At 38.1% G+C, this 17,374-nt stretch overlaps 1 protein-coding gene across 1 annotated transcript in view; it reads left to right on the top strand.

The window, feature by feature from the left end:
- LOC126252085 (RNA-binding protein with serine-rich domain 1-A-like) overlaps nucleotides 1-17,374 on the top strand; it is a 59,709-nt gene that overhangs the window by 16,551 nt on the left and 25,784 nt on the right. The window contains exons 3-5 of the mRNA XM_049952941.1: nucleotides 595-741; nucleotides 7,974-8,108; nucleotides 15,873-16,120. Of these exons, the coding sequence (XP_049808898.1) occupies nucleotides 595-741; nucleotides 7,974-8,108; nucleotides 15,873-16,120 (530 nt within the window). The remainder of the gene's footprint in view (nucleotides 1-594; nucleotides 742-7,973; nucleotides 8,109-15,872; nucleotides 16,121-17,374) is intronic.

Raw genomic sequence — 17,374 nt, 5'->3', positions numbered from 1 at the left:
CAGTGAGCACAAGAAAAAAAGGACTAAAACGTGAAACTTTGATGTGAAATACCTTTGAAAAATTAAAAACACATTCTACAACTCTTCTGAAAAATATAACACACAAACACCTGGAAACCAGCTGACTCTATAGCCATCACAGCTAAACTAGCATCAGATCCTTTCTCTGAGGTAGTGTGTTGCACAGCATCTGAATCAAGGAAACAGAAAACCAACAGCAGAAACATTCTTTTGCAAACAAAACCACATCACAGTATTTCAGGTAATAGAATCAAAAGAACTGAACAATAAAGCTAACTTTTCACTCACATTGTAGAAACACTTCTCTACAAGAAATGGTTGTAGCTCTGCTCTAAAAGACACTTACTTCTCCAGCTTTTTTCTATGTAAGTTGGCATTGCATTATAAGGAATGAACCAAAGTGGCTCACCTGTCTTTGAGTGTGAGTTGTTCTAACTTTTTGTACTCGTGTCCATAAATTTGTGCAGGAAATTAGTTGGGATTATGAGTCAGCTTAGATTTAAAATTAAGAAGTGTATGATGGCTTAGCATCCATTATCAACACAGTACTAAAATGTGTTCGTTTTTCCCCAGTTCCTCAGAAAGCAGTTCAAGATCATCAAGCGCATCAAGTTCATCTCGCAGTTCTAGCTCAGCATCCAGCTCACGTTCTAGTACATCTTCCAGCAGCAGTGGAAGTTCCAGCTCAAGCTCAGAAGCTCGTCCTAAAGTGAAAGCCAGGTTTGTTATTATGCAGTTTATCACATAGAGTTTGGAGGTATGGCATCCAAAGTGCCAGTTGTTTTGCTTCCTAATGGTGATCTGAGGCACATTGAGTGGTTGTTACAAAGGCCTTCTGAGTTCTCTCATGGCAACTGCCAATGCACTCGGAAGTAGAGTTTAATGTGAATATTATAGTTTTAAACATTTATGGTGGTTTGTGTGAAATTAGTTATTACTTCCATGGTAACTTTAATAACTGTAGGTGTTGATTTTTTTAAATTTTTTTAAGTGAGGTGTCCACTTTGCAGCATGTTTGATAACAGGCATAAAGTGATGGACTATAGTTAAGTTTGAGGCCAGTGAAGGGCACAATACTACTCATAACTTGGAAACATCGGTTTTGTGTAGCCCATCAGAGTTCTGTTTTAGGAAACCAATAAAAACAGAGAATGTTTTACATGTGGAATTGTTAGTTTATAAATGTCAGGCATTTCGTGTGGTGTGAAATTCATTCAGGTTAGGTTAATTTAATTACTGAGAGCGAAGCAGGTGATAATAACAACTATTCTGTACGAGCTGCCATAGCTTGCTGATAACCGTGTGGTTGGTACATAAGAGATTGCTATTAATAAAGTAGAGTACAATAACAACTTCAGTTCTATAGTAGGTGTCTCACATTGCAGATGGTCATTTTTTTCGAATGCACTACACAGCTTGAGACAGTGATTATGTTGGGACACGTCAGCTAACTTACTGTTCATCACTGCAAAACTCATTTGATTTAATTTAGTCATTCATCCAAGGATCATCTCACAATGATACAAAATTTGTTATTGTAATACTATGAAAATAAATAGCTTAACATGTACATACTCACAGAATATGTAAGTATGCTTTTATGAGGATGGGATGGGGTTTAGCCATGGCCACAATCAGGGAACTGAAATTACTTAGGAAAACTTAAATCAGCTTGACAACTGCATTCATGGTGGGTTCCTATTGTAGGCTAAAGTGCATGGCTCTTGTGTTGCATGCTGAAGTTGACAACTTGTTGACTTGGTTGTACCAGTTGGGCGATAGTATAAAGTAGCCAATGTGACTAGCTTTAGTATAAGGTAGCCAGTGAGACTAGCTTAATCTAATGATTTTTTCAGCAGAAGATACAATATTATTACATTTGTTTTTGATATTGTGGGCAGCAGAATAACTTCACCACTTTGGTAGCATGAATTTTAAGATTGACTACTGATTTTCATATTTGTTTGGTAATGGAAAAAACTAGATGTGCTGACAGACTGATCTGTAGCAAAGCCTGAGACTTAGATTAGGTTGGAATGCTATGGTTTGATTGTGATTTGGTGAAGTCAATGAACTTGAATGGAAGAAAACAAGATATACTGGCAGACTGACCTGCAGCATACCCTGGGTTAGGTTGGATGTGATAGTTTGCTTTGGAGTTGGCAAAGCCAACAAATGTCAATGTAAAAATGCAACTACCGTATTAGATTGATGTGTGTTGTAGCCAAAGATATACAAGGTGTAAATAAAGTCTGGGAACACTTTTAATTATTTATTGCACAAGAACTAAACATTGTACAGATGTCATACATATTGTGTATTGAAGAAAAACTCTGAAAGTTTCTTTTTTACAAACATTCAATATGCAAACCATGAATGACCTGGTAGACATCAAAATGGTAATCGAATTCTTGCCATACCCGTCCCAGCGTGGCATCGTCGACTGTGGCAGTCGCTTCCATATTCTCTCCCAGAGCTGTGCTACATCACATGGTAGAGGCGGTAATACACCAGATCATTAATGGGTCCCCGTAGAAAAAAGTCACACGGAGTGAGATCTGGTGGTTGGGGAAGCCATTTCATGAAACATCTGTCCCCTTCTGTAGCATGGCTGATTCATTGATGCGGCAACTCCATTTTCAGGTACCCATGAACTTCACGATGAAAATGGGCTGGAGCCCCATTGTTCTGAAAGATGAACGGAGAGTCCCATTGAGTTTGAGGTTTCAGCCATTGCTGCAACATGTCCAACTAGAAATATCCAGTGACAGTGCTCTCGGCGAAGAAGAGTGGCCCATACAGTTTTCAACGTGATGAGGCACAAAAAACATTTACCATTGGGGAATCACACACTAATTCAGTGCATTCGTGTGGATGCTTTGTAACCTAGATTCAACAATTATGCCTGTTCTCTTTCCTGTTAGTGTGAAAAGTGCCTTTCGTGCTAAAAATTAAGCGATCAACAATGCCATCCCCATCCTCATTCAATTGTTGCAACTGCGAACAAAACTCAAAATGCCTGTCTTTGTTGTCATCATTGAACTTCTGCACTAGCTTCAATTTGAATGGTTTCATAGACGGCTTCTGTCACAGGACTTTCCACACAGTCATTGGAGCCAGTTCGACTTAAAGAGATGCATGATGCACTGATTTCTTTGGACTCCTTATGAACGTGTCTTGTACGCACTCCATATTCACTTCACTCACACTGGGACGTCCGCTTCTCTTTGCCAGGCACAAGCAACCCAACGTAACAAATTCATTGTACCAGTGGTAAATTGCCTTCCTTGTTAGTGGCATCTTACCATACTTGGTTCTAAACACCTCTTAATCACACTGTCACAATTTTTGACAAAGTCTGAAATAAAGACATACTAGAAGATACTGCAATGACACATATACATGGTGTACATAAAGTCCGGGAACACTTTCAATTATTTATTGCACAAGAACTAAACATTGTACAGATATCAAACATATGTCATTTTTAAGAGTTTGGTAATTTGCTGATAGTCAGCGCTAGTCGCAAACATGGTGAGTTCAAGTGCGGAGCGAGCTTTCTGTGTGTTGGAGTTCGACAAAAACAAGTATGCTACAGCTAATTGAAAGTGTTCCCGGACTTTATGTACACCATATATATGTATCATTGCAGTATCTTCTTGTATGTCTCTATTTCTGACTTTGTCAAAACTTGTGACAGTGTGATTAAGTTTTAGCCTAATCGAACAAAATGTTGGCTAACTTTGTCTGCAAATCATAGAAAATTTTGAAAGAGCATTCTAATTCAGTACCAACAAACAACTCAGTTTGACATATTCAATTCCCATCGTTCATCACATTAGTTTTTACCAACTTCAGTATGCAATACAGAAGCTGCTGATACTGTAAGTGCACTTTTATTTTACTGTACAATTTGATTGAGACACAGTTTGCACCAAATTGACTGATTGAAATCAGATTCAGCACATTACCTTGCATTTTCTTTACATCATGTTGTGAGAACTTCCAATTTTTTCCCCCAAAAACATGTATGTAACAGCACTGGTTTTATACGTTTTAGTAAACTGCTGTTTTCTTGTAACCATCATGATGTGACTTGCGTAGTTCCTCGTCAGTAGGTCGTAAATTACAGTATGTGAAGGCTTGACAACTATTTTGGTGATTTATTCATGGTTTGCTGGCACTAAAGTTAAGATACATTGTAAATTGCCAGCACCGCAGGCTCTACATTTATGATATCTTGTTAAGATGAGGAACTTATAAACTAGATCATGAAATAATACGGTCTGTCACATTTAACTTTAATCTTGTGCATGTTTTACAAGAAATGTACTTCTAGGTATACATACAGGGTGTTTCAAAAATGACCGGTATATTTGAAACGGCAATAAAAACTAAACGAGCAGCGATAGAAATACACCGTTTGTTGCAATATGCTTGGGACAACAGTACATTTTCAGGCAGACAAACTTTCGAAATTACAGTAGTTACAATTTTCAACAACAGAGGGCGCTGCGGTCTGGGAAACTCTATAGTACGATATTTTCCACATATCCACCATGCGTAGCAAAAATATGGCGTAGTCTCTGAATGAAATTGCCCGAAACCTTTGACAACGTGTCTGGCGGAATGGCTTCACATGCAGATGAGATGTACTGCTTCAGCTGTTCAATTGTTTCTGGATTCTGGCAGTACACCTGGTCTTTCAAGTGTCCCCACAGAAAGAAGTCACAGGGGTTCATGTCTGGCGAATAGGGAGGCCAATCCACGCCGCCTCCTGTATGTTTCGGATAGCCCAAAGCAATCACACGATCATCGAAATATTCATTCAGGAAATTAAAGACGTCGGCCGTGCGATGTGGCCGGGCACCATCTTGCATAAACCACGAGGTGTTCACAGTGTCGTCTAAGGCAGTTTGTACCGCCACAAATTCACGAAGAATGTCCACATAGCGTGATGCAGTAATCGTTTTGGATCTGAAAAATGGGCCAATGATTCCTCTGGAAGAAATGGCGGCCCAGACCAGTACTTTTTGAGGATGCAGGGACGATGGGACTGCAATATGGGGCTTTTCGGTTCCCCATATGCGCCAGTTCTGTTTATTGACGAAGCCGTCCAGGTAAAAATAAGCTTCGTCAGTAAACCAAATGCTGCCCACATGCATATCGCCGTCATCAATCCTGTGCACTATATCGTTAGCGAATGTCTCTCGTGCAGCAATGGTAGCGGCGCTGAGGGGTTGCCGCGTTTGAATTTTGTATGGATAGAGGTGTAAACTCTGGCGCATGAGACGATACGTGGACGTTGGCGTCATTTGGACCGCAGCTGCAACACGGCGAACGGAAACCCGAGGCCGCTGTTGGATCACCTGCTGCACTAGCTGCGCATTGCCCTCTGAGGTTGCCGTACGCGGTCGCCCTACCTTTCCAGCACGTTCATCCGTCACGTTCCCAGTCCGTTGAAATTTTTCAAACAGAGTCCTTTATTGTATCGCTTTTCGGTCCTTTGGTTACATTAAACCTCCGTTGAAAACTTCGTCTTGTTGCAACAACACTGTGTTCTAGGCGGTGGAATTCCAACACCAGAAAAATCCTCTGTTCTAAGGAATAAACCATGTTGTCTACAGCACACTTGCACGTTGTGAACAGCACACGCTTACAGCAGAAAGACGACGTACAGAATGGCGCACCCACAGACTGCGTTGTCTTCTATATCGTTCACATCACTTGCAGCGCCATCTGTTGTTGAAAATTGTAACTACTGTAATTTCGAAAGTTTGTCCGCCTGAAAATGTACTGTTGTCCCAAGCATATTGCAACAAACGGTGTATTTCTATCGCTGCTCGTTTAGTTTTTATTGCCGTTTCAAATATACCGGTCATTTTTGAAACACCCTGTAACTGCAGTGAGATACATTACAAAAGATTTTGTACTTAGTATTAACACTGTGTGATTACAATATGTTTCTGAAATTATATCTGTTTCCTGCCAGCATCAGTAGTTCACTTGGGAAGCGGTGAAAGATTTCTTTGTTTCTGTGACAATGGGATAAAGTTGTGATTAGGAAAACCATTGTCAATTATGACAAAAATGGATGGTATTGTTTTGCAGCTATGGTTATCGTTGGACTAAATCCTCTGACTAATCACTGGTATCAGTCACAACCATAAAATATATATGAATTTGTTTCCAAATGGCGTTGTGTAACTGAAAATGTCATGTATCTATAGGAATGCTGTTCAACTGAACATTTTTATTTTAAAGACATTGGAACAAAAAGGTGTTTCCTTGTAATACACAAGGCCAGTGAAAAAGTGCAAATACTATAAAATAAGTCTAGCTGTGCAAATCATTTCCATTCACTTTTGAATATACAATGATGGGCCGTAAATCTTCATACACCCATTGGAGAAGACATTTTACTTGGCATAATTAGTTTCAGGCTGGTTGAAACTCCACTTTGAAATACAAGTCACTATTTTTGCCACTGTCTCTATCATCCAGAAAGAATCGAACGATCATAGACATTGTTGGTGTTGATGTGCAGCCTATTTCACTTCTGGGTTTCATTTGTTTCCATGGTGGTGTCTTCCTCATGGAAAATAACTCGATTCATTGTATTTGCTGGGTATACCGGAGGGGAGGGGGGTATTAGAGTAAGTGACAGGACTTAAAATCCTTATCTATCTACAATATATTTCTTCCTTATGATACTGTTTACCCAGATTTATTACTGGACCCCTGTAATTGGAATTGCTTGTAGTGAGAAACCACCTACGCTTTTTTCGTCACTGCCCAAATGTTGACAGGGGAGACCCTGTTGTTGAAATAGAAGCACTTTTCCACAAATTGCTACTTTTTATACAGTAGAGGGAGCTTGCATAGTAGATGGGGCCTTGAACTTATTTGACAAACATTCAGGAAGAGCCTCTTTGCTAGTTTACATACATGCTGTGAAAGTCCTTAAGACATCACTGAAATTCAGTGGATAGTTGGGTCTGTTCTTGAAATTCTCTGTGCACCGTACTGACTGGGGCAGGGTAAACATTATTTCTGCTAAACCTTTCAGTAGTTTGTGGGCAGGAAACAGTTCTGTTTCAGTCTTCCAAAATAAGACACTCTACCCATTCTTGATCAACAACCTACATAATTAAATACTTTAATTTAGTCTCACACATTGGTAAGGAAAATTATTGATCAAACATTTATCGCTGTTGGCTACTTCTTACCCTTGTCAGTTGTGGACGCTGAAATATGAATGATTATATGCTCCAGTGAGTTTGTACTACCATTACTGGCTGCAGTTTGTAATCAATAACCCCATAAAACAACCGCCACACGCATTGCTGAAAATCAGTGCCAGAAGTTGTTACTATCACAGTAGATCAATCCTTTCCATGTCAGTATTTATGTATCTACAACATTAACCTTAATGTAATTGGGTAGATAAAACATCTCCTTGCTAAGCGGCACCAGAGAACACACATATAAATGATGATATAATTTAGCTTATGGAGCCAGTGGCTACTCCTGGCAGTACGGTTCAAGGGGGAGGAAGAGGGGTGAAGGGAAAGGACTGTTGAGGCTTAGGAAAAGAGTTAGACTTTGGTAAGTCTTCCCCGACCTGGGGACTTACCATCCAGTAAGCCTCCCATGGCGTGGGGTTCTGTGCGCCTTTTCTGAACTCGATCCCTTTTCCTAAACCTCATCAGTCCTTCCCCTTCACTCCTCTTCTTTCCCCTTCAGCCCTTCTGCCAGAAGGAGCCACTGGCTCTGTAAGTTAGCAAATTGTAATACCTTTTATATATGTGTGGTCTCCTGCTGTCACTTGGTCAGAAGTTTTTTTTATCCATCAAATTAAATTATATTTTCAAAAATTGATTATTTTCATTAAAACATTAGGTAGGTAGTTTTGAGTTATTTGATGCTTGAGGAAGGGAATCTACTTTCAGGCCACAGCCAGAGAGACGCACTCGCAGCCATAGTGCAGAACAAAAGAAAGTGAAAGAGAAAGAAAAAGAGAAAGAGAAAAAAGAAGAAGAAAGGAAAAAGAAGCCAGAGAAACCTCGACCCAAAGCTCGATCAAGGTAATTGATGAATTGTTACTGGTCATTGCGAAGTTGTTCAAGGTATGTACAGTAGGGGCCATTCTGTAAGATCTTGTCCCTCTTTGGGTTCATACCCAGTTTGCCTTCTAGCTGCACTGTGCTTTCCTTAAATGTGAATGCTGAGAGGGTGCCACATTCAGTTTCCTAATCCATCCACTTCCAATTCAGGTGTATACCCTGTCTGTTGACCAAATCAGTGATCATATGTTAAACTCTAGATATCCTTCCTTCTTTCCTTCTGTGCTTTAGTTCTAACTCATTTCTAGAGTCTGGCCATAAAATTTGGAACAGAAATCTTTCAGGCAGACAGTAGCATCATATAGTAAGAGAACGTCGTATTTTTAGACACTTTTTAATAACCTCCTAGCCACGTGTTAACACTGGACCTAATTTTACACCATTAATTGCTCGCATAAAGTGAACTCAGACACAAATACCTGTACTTTTCCATGTACCCATGTCTAAGATGTCTCTTTTGTATCTATCACTTTTCAGTCGATTGTACTAACATAATTATGAGAAAAGAAATTTTCTTTGTGTTATGTGTATCAAGAAGTACTCATTTACATGCTTAACAACTTTTGTCAGCCAGAATATATATACTATTTATTTCAAAGCTGTATTTAATGTAAAAGCATTTCAGACATTAATATTGCTGCCAAGAAACTGGGATTAATTTCCATTACATCTAAGCTGCGCAAACATGAAGAAATGGAAATCACAACCGGAACTTCTTGTGTTTTCATTACTTAGAATAGCAATCATAATTCCATGTTGCATTTCCTTGTTAATGTAATTTTACATTCACTGGACAGAATATGAACATCACCCTGATATTAGGAGCTTTACCTTTGATATCCAGAACAGCCTGATTGATGCATCTGGATTATGAATGGTGGTCAGTGATGTCTAACACCATTCCTTACAAATAAACTCGTCTAATTCAGTGGGAAGTACTGGAGAAGACTAATGGATAATTAACTTTTTCTCCCCCCTCCCCTCAATACAAGCCACTTAGGCTTCAGTCATAGTGCCACTGACATCGAGGAATTCCACAGACTACTGACATCAGATATATCAGTAGGCCAGTCCAGTGCAGACTCAGTGCAGCCGCTCTCATCATTCAAAAGTACAGACTTTGAATGACAGTCACTGAAATTCAAATCAGTTTACTTTCTTTGGTCAAAGTGGCTGACATTCCCACATGCAAAACATATATTGTGAGAAGTTTTTAAGTTCAGTAGAAAGGAAGAGTAAGTGGCACCTTAAGGATGAGAGAGATAACAGCATGGATATGTCTCGGAATCTCTGGTCCAAAATTACTATTTTACTGCAACAACCTACAAATTTAATAACAATTAATTGAACATTATGGCACTTTAAATTACATTATGTATGTTCTGTGGATGTCTAGCCATTTCAGCCTCCTGTATATGTTTCATTTGCAGCATATCATCTTGTGGGGTTTCAAATAAAAAAAATGTGGCCGTCAACTACGTGCCCTCAGACTCAGAGTTGAAATATTAAAAGATTTGACTGGTTTCATTTTCTAGGGGCTGGGATACATGCCAAATACTGCTGAGTCTACAGTATACTTTATGAATACACACATGAATCGAATGGTTGAAGGTTCCTATCATTCGGCAATTGCAAATTTTGAATGTAACATAGAAATTTATAAATGAAAGATTGCAATTAAATAAAATCTGCAGGTACTATTTTAATAACTTTAAATGATGAATACGATAGCAGAAATACCTTTAAGAATGCCATTTATTACTGCAAAACACTTATTGGTGTCGGTGGTCCAGCAATTAGATAAAATATTAGTTTAATAACAGGGAAACAATAGATTCCTACTTCACGTAATTAGTTATGAGCAACAACATAGCTCATGAGATATTCACTTCTAAATGCATACTACGTCTTCACTGCAGAATCCACAGAAATCTCACAAGCCAGCACTACAGAATAATTCTATCTCCCGTGACCACGCGCAAACTACTCAACACTCTCCAGGTATTTCCCGTGACCGTCCATCGCGCCTTCCCGTCCAGCACTTCCGCGTGTCCTGTGTGACTCGATGCTCCTCTCCCACTTCCATACAGTCTCTACAGTCTCTCCATTGACTTTGGTAGTCGCCTACTGTAGTAATGAGTGCTGTGATTGGCCAGAGTGCTCCTGTCATGTCTCCAAGCCAACGCACACTCACAAACATATTGAAACACATACAAAATACTGGATTTACATTTAAATAACTTGAGATTAAATAAATATTCCTACGGCTGGACCATAAACACACTCTTAACACACATTATTGAATACATAAACAGATTAAATAAACATATATCAAAGGAATAGAAGCAAAAGTAGGCCGGTAGCCCAATGCCCCTGTGCTTTCTAAAACACAGTAAATATTTGACCAATTTCTTCATGAATAGTATGTATCAAATATAAACAAAGACATAGATGAATAAATATATTTATAAGCCTGGTGCTACCGTTTTTTTGTGTAGCTGTGGAGTACTTATGGCTTGACTTGATCAGTAGTAATCGGTCACTTTGACCTCCAATAACTCATGTACTATTCAAGTCACATGCCTGTAATTCGTACTATTTTAGATTTACACTAATAGCTTTCTAAAGGCACATCGATCGACAAAATTAGATGAACCGTTTAGATTTTGGAAATTCATTGCTGGGTGTTACTTGTATAATTTACAGTCAGATACTAAACTTTAAACTAATAAAAATATTGAAAATCTGATTACACCATCAGAATCAATGTGCAAATAAAGGTAATGTACATGTTTATTTTTAAGGTGTCATGATTCCTCTGACTATTATTAATTTCTATGTGAACTGCGAAATGTCTGCCATTATGTTTTCACAAAGTTCGCCATCTTTGGCACTCCCGGAATACAAATCTCCTTCATCGACACAAAGCACAGTCCTCGACACAGTGTCAACATGGAATTCCCAGCCATGTGGTCTGCCTGGACCATGTACTGGGGCTACCCCTCTTGCTCCGGCTAATGCTCGACACCACGCGGTTGCTGATGAACCCTGGCTTGCCGAGCGACCTGTGCGGCCACACCAACTCCAAACTTAGAATATTTTCAGGGTGTCACAACTCGCCTGTTATCTCACAATCTGCGACATAGGCAAAATCAGTATCTGCAATTTTGGGTCTAGATTATAATCTCAAAAGTGAAAAAAGTTGTGCATGTTAATTTTTCTGCCTTAAGTTACTGTAGTGAATCTTTTTTGAGTTGTGGTAGGTAGGCGTTAGCTTTCTGCAAATCGTTATTACTGCTTACTGGCATTTTTATGCCAGTAGGGTGGTGATTCTGTTTTATGAGGTTGTATGCAGATGTGCTGTATTTGCTTCTACTTTTCACTGCTTTAGGTGTTTGGATAATATAATTCTAAAATTTATATTTATCTTTCGCATACATGCTTGATGGCAGTCATAGAAGGTTAATTGAGATATTTCTGTTTTGCTGAATTTATTCAAAATTGTACAGAGTGTTTGTAATATTTCCAGTGTGACCACGAATCATCTCAAGTGATAGAATGTTTCTCTCTTCATCTCATATATTCATAAAGCTCATCTGGTTATCCCCATAACTGAGGAAAGAGTGAACAGTACTTGCCATGTCAGAACACATTCTAATCTGAAACTTCCTGGCAGATTAAAACTGTGTGCCGTACCGAGAGTCGAACTCTGGACCTTTGCCTTTCGCAGGCAAGTGCTCTACCATCTGAACTACCCAAGCACGACTCACGCCCCGTCCTCACAGCTTTACTTCTGCCAGTACCTCGTCTCCTACTTTCCAAACTTTGCAGCTCTCCTGCGAACCTTGCAGAACTAGCACTCCTGAAAGAAAGGATATTGCAAAGAATGGCTTAGCCACAGCCTGGGGGGTGTTTGCAGAATGGAAACATTCTAATCTATTTGTTAGAATAGATTATAATCTCCTTGATCGTGCCAAAAATTGACCAAGGAGATCTGTGGCTCTGTGAGTAAGCTGTCAGCCAATGTTATTGAGTGTCTGGCAACCATTACTGGAGCCATTGTGAATGCAACCTAATGATCAGTAATCTTCAAATTTGGTGACTTTGCAAGTCAGAAAAATTATAGTATTTCATTCTAATGACCAACAAACTGATTTTGGGTAATTTCAGTCATGTGAATTAGGGAACTATTGTATAGTGAAATACATGTGCCATGTAATGAATGTAGTATCCTTAAATGGTTTCATTGTCTACCAGTTGCCCATCCTGTTAGTATGATTGCAGGGGCCATGACTATTCTTCACTCTCAGAAAAATGCCGTCTGGATTTCATACTTCCCAAATTGTTCTCCATATGTGCTATCTGCACAACTGGAGTCTTTTATTTCCATTTGCACTGGCGCTAGCAGTTCTAACATTAATTTTGTATTTATGCAGCTCAGATGTTTCATAGGCATTGTGTCCCCCAGATGTCTGTTTAGATCAACATCACTTTCATCCCAGCAGGCTTCTATTCACAAGGAAAGTACACCAGCTGAAAGGGTAAAACCCAGATAGCAGTAATTTTAAAATATATTAATGTGTTTGTTTCCGCCCATCGGGGCAAAGTATGTGTAAAAATCTGCATTTTCATGCAGTCTGTTTTTGAGGCTAATGAATCTGCAGAGTCCAGAAGGACAAGTTTCTTTAGAAACAATGCTGTGTAACATATGGCTATGACCAGCAGATCCACAAGAGTTAAAAAGGAGGCATTATTTGCCAAAAAGCTGAACATATGGTTGAAACCATATATGCTAACACATGCGCTACTTACAGAATCAGATTTACCAAATTAGGAATTCCTGTGTTGCAATATGTTCTTCCCTTATTCATCATTGAAGTACAAATGTGAACACACTGGAATGGAACAGTGTGCACACTTGGCAAGGGCAACATAAGGATGTGCTACATCATTTTTGGTGTGTCCTGACTGCAGTGGTCCAGTATGAAAACTGCAGTGATCATATTATTTCATGCCATTGCCATAGGCTGCACTGTTCTTTTGTGTTTTATCACGTAACTGATACGTCACATTTGCACTTTGATGGCAGGTAAGGGAAGAACCGGTAACACATAGCAACTACTACTTTGGGAAATATGCTTCTGTAAGTACTGCAGGCATACAAGTTTGTTGTTTCAAGCAAGCGTTAAGCCTGTTGCCTAAAAAAACTTCATTTAGAAATCTTGTGAATCTGCTGATCATAACTCTGTTACACAGTATTGTTTCTCCAGTGACTGGCACTTCTGTGGCTTTCTAGCTTCATTAACATGCAAACACCAGCTGTACACAGATGCTGAATTTTACAGGTAAATGACCTTGATGGATCAAACAATGGAAACTCCAGGTTGGAACAATCTACTCAGCTTAAAGCCGACATGTTGAGGTGCATACAGACACTAAAAGGACTGTTATGCATTTAGGTTTTGGCCAAAGCCTTCATCAGAAAAGGAAACATCCACATCCACACAAGTAAGCACTGGTTCAACCTACCAGAGATGGCAGTTATGTGTGCGTGAGGTGTGCTTGCTTGTGTGCGCACACGTGTTTTTTTAGACGGCTTTGCCCAGAAGTTAAATGTGTTCATCTCCATATTTTAAATCATTTTTTTCTTTCCTGTTTTAATTGATAGGATAGGGGTACTTCCCTTGTCAGGAATAACAGTCTGCTTTATTACCAGCTTGTGTCTAAAAGTTTAGTTGTTCTCTGGGATAATGATTTATGGCCTCTGTTTGATGCCATCACTAGCACCTCTAGATATCCCTAGTAAATTTGTGATTATAAGTTTCCACTGATTCACAAAGTAGTTATTTACATTGAAAGTCTGCTGGGTCTGATGTGAGGACGACTCAGCAGAACACAATAATAATTACAGAATACTGGCAGCTAAGAACAATCCCAAGCATGTCACAGCAGGAGAAGAAGATGAAAGATCCTGTCTATGTATTACAGAGAAACCCAAAAACCAGCACCAGAATAGGAGAATTAAGTTTTCACAAGTCAGTGCTATTGTATTTGTTGAGTTTAAAACCAGAAACAATAATTACTTTCAGCCAGATCTTGACATTGCCTCTTTTTTGGAGAAGTTACGTCTCATGTTACATACTGTACAGTCTACTTTCATGCATCATAATTATCCAAAGTGATTGGTACACTGTCATGCTCTCCTTATTCATTTACGTCTTGGCAGTCACTGCCAGTTACATAAACCAAAGAATATTACCAAAATCTTATTGATCAAAGCTGATTATTAAGCTTGAATGATTACTCACTAGAAAATTATGATCATGATATTGGTGTTGGATGTGATTATGCATTGAGTTATATTTCAGATAACTGAAAGGAAAGTAGCATCCAAGCCACTGAATTTAGCTGTTAAAAATAAAAGGTAATAATATGAGTGAAGTTGCAAGACACTTAGGTAAAAAGTTATTTCTTTCTCGGTGCTTAGAGAGAGATCTTGTGGCTGTTTCCCTTTGGTGGAAAAACAATATTTTTGAGAAATAATGAACTAATAGTTGGTAAACAACATGGACCAAGAGTTTTCAGAAAAGAGGAAGTAATCAGGGAAGAAATAGTTTACAGGTTTCTTATTATGTCACCCACAGCTTGCCGGATCTTTCTCATTTATGGGAAATACATTTCATGGTTGAGGCGATCATGTAGTAGTTCGATCTTTATGAGCCTAATTTAGAGAAAAGAAAACACTTGCTACCCAAATGACCCAACTATAACAAGTCTACTGTAAAAGTAATTTAAAGAAACACACTGATGAAAAATGTAAAACTTCTGGCCTCGTCTTCGCATAATATGTTGAAAGCATACTTCTTACGTGACCCATTGCATTTGGAAGTTTTATAATATTTGACTCAGCAATGTTTGGTTTTAATATGTCACTTTGTGTTTATTAGTGTCTGTGTCAATAATAAATTCAGACGTGTTTCATTAAAATTTATTGTTAGAAACATAATAAAAAAGAAGACCATCTTCACTCTGTGTTAAGCACCTTTCTTTGCCTCTTACATTCTGGAGATGTTTTCCTAAAAAGGGTGGAAAACATTTGCTTATTTTATGCAAAAGACGTCCTTGTTAGCATGAAAACATTTTAACATAATTCCTGTTATCTAGGAAGCCCATTTCATGTTTATTTTAATTGATTGATTTGGTGAAAAAGAGTCAATATTGTAAACACAAGATTGTATAAATTTTTAAAGGCTTGTTATATTGATAAATATAATAGTCGTCCTCTGTGTTGTCTGACTGTAATTTTTGTGGACCTGACATACCTCCCTTCGTATTTGCTAATTTTTTGTAACAGGAGTATGTATGTATTACTTTGTTTAGCATAACCAACATGTGGACTCTTTGTTTTTAAGGTATTAATTTTATTCAACTAGAGCACATGTCAAGTTCATCTTAAGTGGCATCATTCATTATCTTAAAGAATCATGGCGTAACATATTGAATATTTGTGTAGTAACAATGAACAGTGGCAAAGGAGTTATTAATATAATTTTAAACCATTCTGTGAAAAAACGAAGTATACTAAATAAAGAACGCAAGCTGGGCGTATTACTGCAGTTATACAATATTACATTTTTGCAGATGCTAAACAGTAAAACAAACAATATTAGTTTAGAGTGTACTTTAAGTTGTATAAGAAGACAGCATTTTTTCCCTTTTTTTCAGGACTCCTACTCCAAGACGGAAGCGGAAGGAACATTCGCCTACACCACGTCCCACAAAAATTCACATTGGTCGTTTGACTCGTAATGTGACTCGTGACCACATAGTAGAAATTTTCTCGACATATGGAAATGTAAAAAGTGTTGAATTTCCTGTAGACAGGCTGCACCCAAATACAGGGAGAGGCTTTGCATACATTGAGTTTGAAACTCCAAATGAAGCTGAAAATGCAATGAAACATATGGATGGAGGTAATAATCTAATTTAGTTTCAGAAATTGTTTTACATTAATAGTCATACTCGTGAGGAGCTGAAAGATGATCATGCGTAGTTCCTGTGATGCCATAGGTCGAATTCCTGTACACAAATTTTCTCTTTAGTTTTCCATGTAAAATAATCATACTTGTGATCCTAAAACTGATGCATAGGAGAATACTGCAATACAGTATGAGAGACAAATCAGCAGGGAATTGCTAGCAACAGACAACATGTGAATAAAATTTGTAGGTAGTTTACAGTTTGTAATGGATTGTTGTGAAATAAATGCAACACTGTCAAAAGTGCTAAATTTTTTAAGTTAGTGTGGGTAAATGTGAAGTACAGTACTTCACTATAAATAAAAGTTAATGCTTGTGGTTACAGTAATAAGATGGAACTGAAGCTATAGTTTTAGAAGACTCTACCCTGTTGTTTTTTAAGCTGAAGTTAGGTGAACATATGTCTGTTTAAGCTTATAGTAATCAGTAGATTCATTGGTATTCTTTTTCCCTAGAAAATCAGTCAAAAAGATGATAATGTTAAATCTCCACACAAAATTGACTTGATGTTCATTTATAAATTACACACCTTTTATGTGAAAGACATTATCAGTGGATTTTTCTGTGTAATATTCCATGTTTTAATGTATGACAGTTGTAGATTTGAAACAGTTCATGCCCTTATTTTTACATAAATAAAATGTTACTTAGTTATTTTTCCCTGTGATAACAATTGCTATGTTCTCTTTCGTGTGGCCATAGGTTAAGATTTGCACTTCCAATTTACATGAAAAAATTTGTTACATAGTTGTGTCAAAATTTTTGTTTTTCTTGATTTTCCACACTTTTTCCATGTACTATATGACACTCCATCAGTGATTCAGCGTGTACAATATAACAGGATGTATACGACCTGGGGAGATCCGGGAAAAATCTGGGAATTTTTTCATCAGGGAGAAAACCTGGAAAACCCCGGAATTTTTTTAGAATTCCAGTAATTTTTCATTGTTTATTTTTCAGTTAAATTTTTGTAATTTTGACTGGCAAGAACCGATACTCTAACAAAGGATGTTACTGTATCACACTGCTGCAGAATAATACTGCAGCAATAAAATGTGAACAACAGAAAAAAACGAAAATAAAACTTAAATTACAAAGAAAATGTGCCATATAAAACAACAAAACATAGTGCTCATACAAGTGTCTACCAACAGCAAAATGTGTCAAGGGCTTTAGCAGGACTATGCA

This window comes from Schistocerca nitens, chromosome 4 (assembly GCF_023898315.1).
Source record: "Schistocerca nitens isolate TAMUIC-IGC-003100 chromosome 4, iqSchNite1.1, whole genome shotgun sequence".
Taxonomy (NCBI): domain Eukaryota; kingdom Metazoa; phylum Arthropoda; class Insecta; order Orthoptera; family Acrididae; genus Schistocerca; species Schistocerca nitens.
Note: the sequence above shows the minus strand (reverse complement) of the source record. Positions and strands in the feature narration are given on the sequence as shown.